This window comes from Gopherus evgoodei, chromosome 11 (assembly GCF_007399415.2).
Source record: "Gopherus evgoodei ecotype Sinaloan lineage chromosome 11, rGopEvg1_v1.p, whole genome shotgun sequence".
Lineage (NCBI taxonomy): Eukaryota > Metazoa > Chordata > Testudines > Testudinidae > Gopherus > Gopherus evgoodei.
This window is the reverse complement of record NC_044332.1, coordinates 20,796,476-20,809,436: the sequence shown is the minus strand read 5'-3', so window position 1 is coordinate 20,809,436 and position 12,961 is coordinate 20,796,476. Positions and strand designations below refer to the sequence as shown.

At 45.9% G+C, this 12,961-nt stretch overlaps 1 protein-coding gene across 9 annotated transcripts in view; it reads left to right on the top strand.

Annotated features, from left to right (window-relative positions):
• The window catches only part of KIAA2012 (KIAA2012 ortholog), a 93,099-nt gene that overhangs the window by 78,566 nt on the left and 1,572 nt on the right, over window positions 1-12,961 (top strand). For 8 of the 9 annotated variants that reach the window (XM_030580317.1, XM_030580316.1, XM_030580314.1 and 5 more), the window contains exons 22-24: window positions 5,811-5,983; window positions 7,757-7,976; window positions 8,528-9,562. In XM_030580317.1, the coding sequence (XP_030436177.1) occupies window positions 5,811-5,983; window positions 7,757-7,976; window positions 8,528-8,687 (553 nt within the window). In that variant the 3' untranslated portion in view covers window positions 8,688-9,562. Of the gene's footprint in view, window positions 1-5,810; window positions 5,984-7,756; window positions 7,977-8,527; window positions 9,563-12,961 lie in introns of those variants that run through there. The other variant, XM_030580321.1, reaches the window with a different exon arrangement.

Here is a 12,961-nt window from a genome sequence, read left to right as displayed (position 1 = left end):
ACTAAATTTAAATTGGTATTCTATCGTTTAACAGTGCAATTAAAACTGAGATTAATCGTGATTTTTTGAGTTAATCGCATGAGTTAACTGTGATTAATCAACAGTCTTAATATAAAGTGAAGCCAATGAGCCTGTGACACCCATGACAGAGTCATTGCTTTATTCATTTCTATAAAATTATTCAAGGCTATCATGAACTCGCCAGAATAGAGGGAACCAGTGATAGCCCTTAGGGCATTTTTATCTCTACAGCCACTCTCCTTAAAAAAAATTAAGGGAGTTGAATCATGCCCCCTAGACCTGCACACAGATTTGCCTCTGCCTGCCTGGCGATGTGCTGTGCTGTCTCCACAGCATCATCTATGGAAACATGAGAGCTCTGAGGGCTCAATGATCCACCAGTGGGGAGGGAGCAGAGGGAAATGGCTATGGGTACACATCTTCCAGCAAGGAAACCACAGGTTACAGCTCTTGGGGCTACAGAGGTTTTACTTTTCTGTGCTAGCCCTCTGTGCAAGAGGACCCCATCCCTCAACCCTTTATGGAGAGTTATGGGAGCAGCCCTGGCCAGTATCACTCCATTGGGAGCCAGAGGAGATTAGGGAGCTCCAATGTCAATGCACAGTTGCAGGGTCTCTCTGTGCTGATCTCTGAGATTGAGATCTGTAAGGTTTGGGAGCTGGACCTCCTGCGTCTTCCCATACCCTCAGCAGAATTCACTGGAAGCCTGACAAGGAGGGATGTTGCTATGTTTTCTTTCCCTCCAGTTGAATGATGACTTTAAGAGGAACTGGACAGAAAGGGTCAAGTTTCAGGAGAAACATTCATCCATGTGGGAGGGAACTAGAGGCTCCCCTGAATGCAAAGCTAGGCCCCAGCTGGTTCTTGTGTGTAGCTCAGAGACAAGCAGCAAAGCCTCAGCATTTTCAAGCCCCATATCTTACAACGCTGCCTGTTTGCTGCATCACTGACTGCTAACGAAACACGATGGCAATGATTCAGCTGCAGCAGCTGTCATCACGAGCTACAGTGCATTGGATGAAGCCCCCAGGAACTCTGGATTTTGCAGACAAGAACTTAGCCCTGGCACGGATCTGGAGGAAGCAGGAGTTTGAGCTGTACATAGATCCAGTCATGCGGGAAGAGAGCAAAAGCAGGAAAGTAAAACTCTTATTTTATCTCATGGGGGGAAGGGGCAGGCGAGGTAAGAGAGGTATGTGCCAGGCTGAAGCACACAGTGCTTCCACACAGTGCTTCTAGATACCTATTGTTCTCCTAAGTGCAATGAAACTCTGGAGCAGTCCTTTATGGAAGGATGAGAGACGGGCTGATCTTAGGATAACCAACAGAAGAATGAGCCTTTACTGCCACACAACCTTCCTACCCAGCCATGGAGAAGGTTGGAGTGGATTTATTTACCTTTTAGGGGAAAAAAGGTTTTAGTTACAGTAGATTACTAGTCTAACTTCTGAGAGGTGGCTACCTTGATATGAGAGAAAGGGAAGTGATTTGCAAATTAAAGGCACATTTTGCAAGATATGGCATTCCAGACACATGTGCCAATAACAGACCTCAATTTACCTTTCAAAAACTCATGAAATGTATTTGATCATGGGCATTTGACGATCACAACACTTCCCTAACATAGCCACTGAGCAGCTGGAAAGTGGAGTCAGCTCCAAAAATGGCAAAGAGACTATTACATAAGGCCATTTCCACAGGGTCAGATCCCTGCCTAACACTCTAAACACACAGGAATAATCCAGTGCAGGCCCCAATGGGGCACAATCTTTGCTGTTGATGAGGAGACCACTGCTGTGAAACTGAGATGGTTGATTATCAAAGGATGTAAATGATTAATTACAGGCAATCAGCTAAAGATCTACCAGCTCTGGAAGAGGGCATTGCAGTGTGCATCCAACCTATAGAAAGGCACAGGAAAGGATGGATTAAAGGAGTTATGTAGTGGCTCCCAGGTCATATAAGGGGCTCACAAGTCTCCGGACACAGAAACAGGTGACACTGAAATAGTGTGTCCAGATCCAGTCATCCTGAAGGAAACAACACTATATTTATACAGCACTCATCATTGTGGTATCTAAGCACTTGTATCAAGGACTACATATCTATTTGACTTAGGATTGCCAGGTGTCCGGTTTTCTACCGGAACGCCCAGTTGAAAAGCGACCCTGGTGGCTCAGGTCAGCACCATCAACTAGGCCATTAGAAGTCCGGTCAGTGATGCTGCAGGGCTAAGACAGGCTAGTCCCTACCTGTCCTGGGACTGCGCTGTGCCCCGGAAGTGGCCAGCAGTTCTGGCTCCTAGGTAAGGGAGCCTGGAGATTCTCTGAGCTGCCCCTGCCCACACTCCAATTAGCCAGGAACTGTGGCCAATGGGAGTTGGGGGGATGGGTCCCTGCAGGCAAGAGCAGTGCGCAGAGACTCCTGGCCCTCCCCACCTAGGAGCTGGACCTGCTAGCTGCTTCTGGGGCACAGTGTGGAGCCAGGACATGCAGGAAGCCTCCCTTAGCCCTGCTCCACTGTGGACCAGGAGCCACCCAAAGTAAGCCCACGCTCCAACCCCCTGCCCCAGCCCTGAGCCTCCCCAACCCTCAAGCCCCCTCCTGTACCCCAAATCCCTCATCTCCAGCCCAGAACCCATGCCCCCTCCTGCACCCCAACCCTCTGCCTCAACCTACATCCCCCAACACTCAGAATCCCTTGGGCCCTACCCCCCAGACTGGAGCCAACACCTGCACCCCAAACCACTCATCCCCAGCCCAGAGCCCATAACCCCTCCTGCAACCCCACCCCTCGCCTCAACCCGCAGCCCCCTCCTGCACTACGAATGCCTTGCCCCACCCCCACAGCCCCCTCCTGCACCCCAAGCTCCTCATCCCCTGCCCCAGCCCAGAGCCCACACCCCCAGCCCAGAGCTTGTACCCCCTCCCGCACCCCAGCTCCCTGCCTCAACTCACAGCCCCCTCACATTCCTCAGCCCCACCTCCCAGCCTGAGCCCCTCCTGCACCCAAAACCCCTCATCACCATTCCAGAGCCCACACCCCCAGCCCCATTTCATTCAATTCTTCCTGCTTGTTGTATCACTTATTGCTAGTGGAACACCTCCCAGCACTTCTCCATAGATTTTCTCATGAGGACAAGGCCACCATCTGGGCCTTTTAGGGTATGTCTACACAGGGATAAAAAACCTGCAGCTGGCTCCGGTCAACTAGCTCAGGTTGAAGGGCTCAGGGTCTGGGGCTGAAAAATTGCTGAGTAGACATTCAGGCTCAGGCTGGTACCTTGAGAGGGAGGAGGGTCCCAGAGCTCAGTCTCCAGCCCCAAAGGTCTACACAGTGATTTTTCAGCCTCACAGTCCAAGCCCCACCAGCCTGAGTCAGCTGACCCAGGCCAGCCATGCCCCAGGGATAGCTCAGTGGTTTGAGCATTAGCCTGCTAAACCCAGGGTTGTGAGCTCAATCCTTGAGGGGGCCATTTAGGGATCTGGGCAAAAAAAATCTGTCTGGGGATTGGTCCTGCTTGGAGCAGGGGGTTGGACTAGATGACCTCCTGAGGTCCCTTCCAACCCTGATATTCTATGTAGACACATACTTAAAATCATATAGATGCCAGTAGAGAGACTGATATGGTGGCACTTTGGAAGGGCCAGAGGAAGCCTGCAGTTACTCCCTTCTTTTAAACAGCTGATAGAAGAGAAATAATTCCTTCCATTGACTACACTTCAGAAGCTATGGGTGGGGAAGGATTGGGAAGACTCCGGGTTATTGCAGTTATTGGAGAGGGAAGATAGTTTAGCTGGGTGTTTTACAGCTGTCTCATATGTATAGTAAATATCATACAAACGATGCATCCTATACCTCAGGAACGAAGGAGAAATTCAAGAGGCACAATACTAGTTAGAAGGGAAAGACAGGCAACCTACAGCAGCCAGCTACAGCATGGCCTTTGTGGGGTTGCAGCTGTCTCTCTCTCCCACATTGAAAGGGCCTGCTGACAGACAGGAGTAAGCTCTGATAACATAGGTGAGCCGAAACTGGAAATCTAAGTTGTTAGCAGACAAAGAAACAGCATGTCTGATTCACCACTGCCTTGCCCTGCCACAGTCATTCTCATCAGTGCAAAATGATTGCTAAAGGGTAAAAATACTATCAAATCTGAATGCCTTAAATTGCTTTGCACAGTTTCAACTTGTTCGTGGTTGTACAGTGTTCTAACCTGGTCTAGCTGGCCAGTGTGGAAGAGGCACAGCTGTGTTAAATCTGGTTTAAAAGACATGTTCCAGCCAAGGTCTCAACCTGGGCCTGAGCACAGCTATTCTAATTCTAACAGTGCTTGGTCCCACACTGAATTTTACAATCCAGTTTGGTCACAGTCACTTTTAAACCATACTTCAACATGGTTGGTTGTCAGACACGTAAATGGATCCTGCTCTGCATTGCTACTGTGCTCCAAAGCCAACTTTCTCTGACCCTCATCTGCAGCATGGTGCATGACAAGGATATTAAACAGAGGAAAAAATACGGTCTCCAGCAGCAACAGGGGAGGAGGCATGGGGAGAAAGACCTCTATGCAAGGCCTTGAGATTTGTTTCCCAGGTTCACCTGTTCCCAAAAATTGTAATACAAGAACAAGAGAACACAATTATATTAAAGCAGAAAAAAGGGAACCTTTTTAATTCACTATATGATAACCCATGGAACTCGCTGCAGTAGGATATTTTTGAGGCAAATAAGTTTAATTCAAGCATCTAATTGATTTAAAGTAACATCTACAGTTATAGGCAGCAAGGTTAAAACTACAGAGCTATCAATCTTTATACATCAGAACATAAGCTGATCACCAATTGAGTTCAAGAAGAAAGCCCCTTCTGCTGCCTTCCCCCAGTCCCAATAATACATTTCTGCACAGCTAGGTGCATTAGTATGGGTTTTACACCTTCCTCAAGTATGTAGAGCTGACCTTGGTCAGAAACATGATACAGTACCAGACTAACTAGACCACTGCTCTCTTCCCTAAGGGCAATTGCTATTGGTTTCTCATAGTTTTCTTTGGCTCCTAACCCTTTGTCTCCATGTCCACTCCTACTTCAAAAGCCCTTGCTCAAGTCCTGATCACCTGTCACCTTGACAGTTGCATTTTCTTTCTTCTTCTACAGCCTCCTGGACTTCTCAGTCTTCTCACGTTCACCCAAATCCTGTTGCAAAAACTGCCTACCTTGTCCACCACTCTGAGCATGTTAAAACCTTCTTCAAATCCCTGCACTGCCTTCCCCTTGCCTTTTGCATCACATTTAAAGCCCTTGTCCCCACCTCCAAGACCCTGCACAACTTGGCTTGTCTCCTCTTTGTTCACTTCCATTTGCTCCCCACCTCTTGCTCCCTTTACTTTTACCATGCTAGCTCTCCCTAGGTGTCCTCCTCCCACTCTGGTCTCCATGCCTTCTTCCATCCCATGTGGCCCATGCACTTAGAACCCCCCACTCCTTGGTCTTGTCTCCCTCATATCCCTCTTTAAAACAGACTTCTTCTAGGAAGCTTAAAAACTCTCATTCACTCCTCAAAGGCAGATTAAATTAGACAGTAGAAACTATGCATTTAAAAAAAAAATCTAAACAAATTTGTGGAACCAAGATGACACATCACTAATCAGCCACTTTGTCCTGTTTTAACCATCCCTTCTTCTACATTGTATTTATTTGTAGATCTTTGGGCCAGGAACCTGCTCTTCTTACAATCTGTAGAGTGTTCAGCAGGCCCTCGGTGCTCTATCAATTAATAATTTATTTCAGTTTACGGAAACAGGAGCTAGAAGAACAGCACCAGCGCCAGGAGGAAGAGGCAGCAAGGAAGCTACAACACGAGAAAGCAGCACATGAACGTATCCGACAGCAGCAGGAGGAATATCGCAGAAAACTTCTGGAGTTGCAGAAGAAGAGACAGCAGGAGGAACAAGAACGTGCAGGTGCTCTAAAGAAGGACTAAAATTTACTGTATCTGCAGACAACTCACCCAGAAGGGTGGTTTTCTGGTGAAGGCACTGGACTCAGACTCAGGAGCTTCTGGCTCTGCCCTGGAATTCCCGAGACACCTTTGGCAAGTCTCTTAGTTCCTCATCATCTGTACAATGGTGATGATAATACTCCCCTTCTTCATGGAGTGTTGAAAGAACATATCAATGTCTATAAGGCACCCAGATACTACAATGATAGGGTCCATCTATGTAAGACAGGAGCTTCTTCATTAAATTCCTCCATGGCTCTAGTAATAAGGGTTCCAGAGAAATTCACCACAGGTGGCCTAGTATCTAATGAGGCAGCAGAGAGGTTTCTCAAGCAGTCCCCTTTGATCATAATACAGGAGAACCTGCTTATAGTGGAGAGAAAATCCCACATTGCATCAGCATAGTTGGAGAGAATTTCATGCCACCAGTGGTGGGGTCCATTGTTCTAATTCCTCTAGGAATATTTCATTCCAAGGAGACACTTACCATCCCCCATCTCTGTTCTGACTGAAAAGAAGCTGCCACTACTGTGTGGGTGGGTGGGTGAGAGACAAAGGAATCCTTACCTTCTACTTTGGCTGCAGCTGCTGGAAGTGAACACATGGCTTTTGCGAGGCACTCGTGTAGCTGCTAGTGCCCCCTCTGGCAGGGAGGTGGGTTGAAGACAGCCCTCCAGACACAGCTGAAAAGGGGAGCTTTGCCATATTGGCCCTCTCCAGTTACAGTGAAATTCAGCTTATAGTAAAGTTTTCTGGAAACATATCTTGTTTAATGACACAAAATCAACCGTGATGCACTCCAGTCCATTTGCTTGATATTAGCATTACTGTGAGAGGGAGTGGTTAGTTTCTGGGTTCTATTTCCAGCTTTGCCAATGATTTGCCCCCATAACCTTATGCAAGTCACTTAACTTCAGTGTGCCTCATTACTCCTATTTTACAGATGGGGGAAATAAATATTTCATTACTCACATGTGTCTTGTGACTATTAATATGTCAATTAAAGTTTGAAAAGCACTGTGAGATCTTGGAAGAAAGGCCCTGTAGAAATACAAAGGTTGTGTTTGATGCCCAACCCTGAGGCAAGAGCAGAGAATGAAAAACTAGAGCTGTCAAGCAATTAAAAAAAATCGTGATTAATCGTGAGATTTTAAAAGTTATCCGAGATTAGTTACTGTTTTAATCACACTAGTAGTAGAATACCATTTATTTCAATATTTTGGGAGGTTTTCTATATATAGGATCAGGGCTGGAGGTTCTGGGCTTCAGTCCTGCTCAGGACTTCGGATGCTGTTAGGGCACGGGGCTTCATCCCCTCTCGAGGTGCGATGCAGGGCTCCGGGTTGCAGCCTGGTGCAGGGCGGGGCTCAGGACACAAGCCCCCCCGCCATCCGGGAAGCTAAGGGCTGGGGCTACTTCAGCCCTGCCACCACAACTGATGCCTCTTGCCTGCCCATGCTCCCTGGAGCCATATAATTATATGAGAATCTCTGTTTGCCTTAAAAATTTAAGTAAGTGTTTAGCACTAATAGCTGAAAACAAATACTTGAAAATGTGCTGAATGAGAAGTTAAATTTAAAACAAAAAAAAATCTGTTATAGGGGCCTGGGGTTTTTAAACACTTGGGGTTGACAGTACTGCAACAGCAATATCATTTTGTGTTTTCAATACAGTTACCCATTTCCTAAATAGGAATTCTTTACAGCTACTAATTATCTGGTCATCCACCCCCTAGAGGCAGAAAAACGCAGACAGAAGGAAAGGGAAATGTGGCTAGAGGTGGAACGACAACGGCTAGCAGAGATGGCAGAAGAAGAACGCCTGGAGTATAAGAGAAGGGAACAGGAGGAGGAGGAACAGGCAAGGCATGAGGCCGAGGAAAGGAGGAAGAAAGCGGAAGAAGCAGCTAGATTAGCTTTGGAGGAAGCAAAGACACAAGCACAACTTCTAGCCAGGTAAACAGCCTTATTCAGAGAAGGAAATTATTCCTGTTGAAGAGTAACACAGTAGTAGTTTACATCAGTCACTGGGGGCCAACCTAAACAAAAACACTACTAGGGCTGGAACTATTTCAGTGAAAATATCTTCACTGGTTCACACTACTGGAATTCCAGGAATGAGCCTCAAATTCTAACATTTGGTCTTGTATACTCTAGAACTCCAAATTACAAAATGATTCTTTGTGGTGTAGTCAAAACTCAACCATGTTTTCATTGCGTCCCCAAACTGCGTGCTAAAGCTTTACTTGGATATCAGGTTTCTGAACAGTTCAGGGACACAGCTAAAATCCCATCTGTACTACAAAATGGTGCATAGTGCCCAGGTTTCCCAATACAGCTGAAATTGTTGTATGGCTGAAATTACACCAGCAATGAATTTAAATTGCTGAGTTTATAATTATTTAGCAAAAAATACTGACCTTGCCTACTCCTAATGAATCAAGGAACACTAGCTGCCTTCCTTTCATTTATCTCTAAATATTTTAATTAGCACTGTTTGTTTGCAGGCAAAGAGAAGCTCTGGAGCAGCACGTGCGATTCCAGAGGGAGTTGCTAGGGGAAGCCAGTGGACTGGAACATACACAGCAAATTTCACGGCCATGGGTTTATTCTTATTTTCAGCTGCTCCAAATGCTAGGCCTGGAGACAGCAAAAGAAAACAAATAAATGCGAGGATACTGAGAGGATAGGGTTATTGCAGTGGACTCTTCCAATTCACTGAATCCAATTAAGAGTTCTCTTGAACTTGTCTGACCCAATGGGAAGTACAAAACATGGCCTAAGACTTCTCTATTTCTTCTTGGGGAGGCATTTTCTCTTTAAATCCATTTCCCCAGTAGATAAGTACACTTTATACGCTCATCCAATAGGTGGGAAAGCAAGCATTCAGGATGCTATAGTTAACCAACAGACAACCTAATTAACAGCCTGAGTTAGCCCTACAGTCTCTGGTAGCTCTTGTAAGAGCAGACTTCTCCTACCCAGTGTCCCCTTCTCAGAACCATTCTGTAGAAGCAGAGCAGTAGCTTTCCACAATCTTGTGGAGGGTATGAGGGCTTCTCTGGAATGCAGAAGGATCCTCAGGCCAATTAACTTACCTATGGTCATCAGATCCAGAAACAGCTAGATTTTATGCATATTAGCATCGTGCAATCCCAAGAAGCCAACAAAGACGTCAAATAAAGACTGCGAGCACCAAAAGAACAACTCGTTTCCCAAAATCCGGTTAATTGTGTTTTCTTCTGCATTGTTTTCTTTTATAGCATGTAACAAAGTTAAATTTATATGTGCAAACCATACTGCACATTTTCAATAGATTTGACACAATATATCAGACACATTTTTATGTCCTTGCTGAATTGGAGTTGGACTTCATATAAATTAAATGCGCATTAACTACTAGTGCTAGAAGCAAAATAAACTGATTTACAGTACTTGAGCTATCCTGAAAAAAAAAGGTAGAGTGGTGTCTTAATGTACCTAGCTCCTTTAACCCTCCATATATATTGCCTGTAGCTGATTCTTAATAAGCATGTCTGGCTGTGCACCGGCAATTCATGGTTTGCACTCACTGGACATACACAACACAGATTTTTGAAAGTATTCCATATACAAAAATAACTTTCCCAATCTACATTCTTATAATGAAACAGTATCCACTTGCAAGCTTTTTCCATTGTATCTGTATGTTAGAAGACTTCTTAATTAATATCCTTATTTTACATGATGCAGTGTGTGTTATAGGCTTTTAAAAACAATGTATTACATTTTGTGCATGGTATACAATTATGAAGAGAGATTTTGAGTGGAAGGGCAGAATGTAGGCGATTCCTCCCCCTTCCAAGCAACATGCAGGGAAAGCCCAGTCCACCACTCTGGGTAAAAAACACCTGGATGCAGCTTGCATAAGAACTTATGAATTCTGTTCCTACAGAACTCCCTTTTCAGCCAGAAATGCTCCTTCCACATGCCCCCTAACTCCTTCCATGGAGCAAGGAGCCAAAGAAAAACATGTCAAAACCACAAAACAGGTACCTGCATGTGATTACATGGGAGAAACAAGATGGGTGATTATCTTTTTTGGATCAACTTCAGCTGATGAGAGGGACGAACATTTGAGTTTACAGAGAGCTCCATGAAACGTACTCAGTGTCACAGCTAAATCCAAGGCGTAACATTGTTTAGCACAGACGAGCCTGGAAGTTTTAATTTGTAACTTTGCTAGATACTAAGAATCACAGACTGAAGAGACACTGGAACAGTGTCTATTATCTTCCTACATGAAGCCTGGGTTGAGTTTTCAAGATTAGTCTTGGGGTGGGGGGTGAGAAAGACTATAGCATACACTCCCCTAAATCTTCCCAACAGTGCAGCTCCACTGATGGTTACAATGGTAGAGGAATGTTAACTATAGGTTATCTAACTGCTCACATCAAGTCTGGATAGAACATGGTTGCCCAACAGCATCGCAGTATGCAGTTGAAGGAAGAGCAAACTCCCAGTGGGAAATCTTAGGGGAAAAAGTCTAGTGTAGAAAAGACCTCACCATTTCATCTTCATTGGGTGAAGGAGAGAAGGCCATGTGCAGCAAGCTCTCTACCCAACTAAGATTCTCTAGCAGTCTCAACAGAGGGTTCTATGCAGTCCCTCCTCACCTGAGAAGGGAACGTAAATCAGCATATAAAACACAGATTGGGAGGAAAAAGGTCCAGCAGTTGGTATGCTAGCCTTGAAGTCAAGAGATCTGGGTACAATTCCCAGCTGTGCTACAGTCTCTCTCTGCCTCACTTCCTCCTCTGTAAAGCAGAAACTGTGGTAATTTTCTACCACACTGAGATGTTGTGAGGATGCATTTATTAGAAAGATGGAGAGGTGCCAAGATAATGCTGTTACAGAGGCTACGTCCAGACTACCCGCCGTATCGACGGGTTAAAATCGATTGCTCGGGGATTGATATATCGCGTCTCATCTAGACGCGATATATCGATCCCCGAGCGCGCTTATATCGATTCCGGAACTCCATCAACCCCAACGGAGTTGCGGAATCGACAGGGAGAGCCGCGAACATAGATCCCGCGCGGTGAGGACGGGTGAGTAATCCGATCTTAGATATTCGACTTCAGCTATGTTATTCACGTAGCTGAAGTTGCATATCTAAGATCGATTTCCCCCCCGTAGTGTGGACCAGCCCAGAGGCATGGAAGTACCTAAGATATAGCTATCTTTGGTATTTTGGAAAGCATATAGGAAACAGTATTTTGCTCCACCATATGTTATATTGGTGATTTGTTCTTCTGAAGATCATTTTTCTTCTGGAATCATTTGGTTAAACAGAACACTTAAAAAATTTCATATTCTCTTTTTTAAACCAAAATTTTAATATTTTAAAATAATTGTTTAGTGCAGCTAGGAGTACAAAAGAAGTGTACTACTAGATTGGAAAAGGGACACAAAGCACAAGCATGAAAGGAAATGTATTTATAACTGTACAGTGAGCTCCATAAAAAACCCTCAAAACCTATTTGCGAAAGTATAAAACATATTTTAGCAAAGTAGCAATGTAAATTGAGTTTCCATGAGAAGTGCTTGATGTAAAAACCGCCAACTCAAGTCCTGTTTATTTGCACGTCACACGGAGCACAGGCAGAGCAATGCATTTTTCTACACCGTCCTCCCAATCCACCTCCTACCTGAGCTGTAAGACCCATTTGAGTGTGACATTGAGTATGACCCATTCATAATTGTGTGATGCACTGTTGAGAGGCCCAGGCAGGTACCCACAATGGTGGTACCTCTTGAGATGTGGATACCTGGTTAGGAATTGCAATGACCCCACAACTCATTTTAGATAGGACACATTCAACTATCAGATGGTAATTACTTTGGGGCACTATTGACCTGGACCATATGTAATGCAGTGATCTAGAGCAGGGGTGGGCAAACTATGGCCAGCTTTGGATCCAGCCCGTGGGATTGCCCCCTGCCCATGGCGTCATGGGCCCCCCACTGCTCTCAGAAGCTGACAGCACCACGTCCCTGCGGTCCCCGGGCAGGGGGGCAGAGGGCTCCATGCGTTGCCCCTGCCTCCAAGCCACGCCCCCTGCAGCTCCCATTGGCTGAGAACAGGGAACCATGGCCAGTGGCAGCTTTGGGGGAGGTACCTGGAGGCGCAGCAAGAGCAGTGCATGCAGAGCCCTCCGTCCCCTCCTCCCCCCCATGCCTCAGTGCTTCCTGGAACAGTGTGGGGCCGGCAGGCAGGGACCCTGCCTTGGCCCCGGTGCACATCGCTGCCACCCAGGTGCCGCTTTCGGTAAGCGGCGCTGGGCCAGAGCCTGAACCCTGCCCTCCAACTCCCTGCCCTATGCACTCTGCCTGCATCTCACATCCCTCCTGCACCCCAATCCTCTACCCTGAGCCCCCTCGTATGCTCCACACCCCTGCTCTGCCCCAATCCCTTGTCCTGAGCCCCTTCCTGCACACTGCACCCCCTCCCACCCCACACTCCCTCCTGCACTCCAACTCCTGCTCTGGCCCTGCATACAATTTACCCACCCAGATGTGGCCCTCGCCCAAAAAAGTTTGCCCACCCCTGACCTAGAGGGAAACGGTTAACTTTTTCTTATTGGGGGGGGGCAGAGGACGAAGAAGATAATTTCCTTCCAACTCTCCCTTCCAAGTTACAGGTTTTAATCTAACCTCTAGTTTTAGAATCCAAACTGAAGCTCCAAGTATATATCTTCACCATCCAACAGATACTGGAAACAGTTAATAGCTTCAAGAGAAAAGAATGCACATTACTGTTAAAAAAATAAAAATCAATGAGTATTCAATACTTGGAATAAGCAGGGAACAACAGAATTCTAGTTTACAGAGTATATTTTAAGAGTATAATATTTGCTGGCTCTGATCAATATTTACTAAATAAGCACATCTCTTGCTCT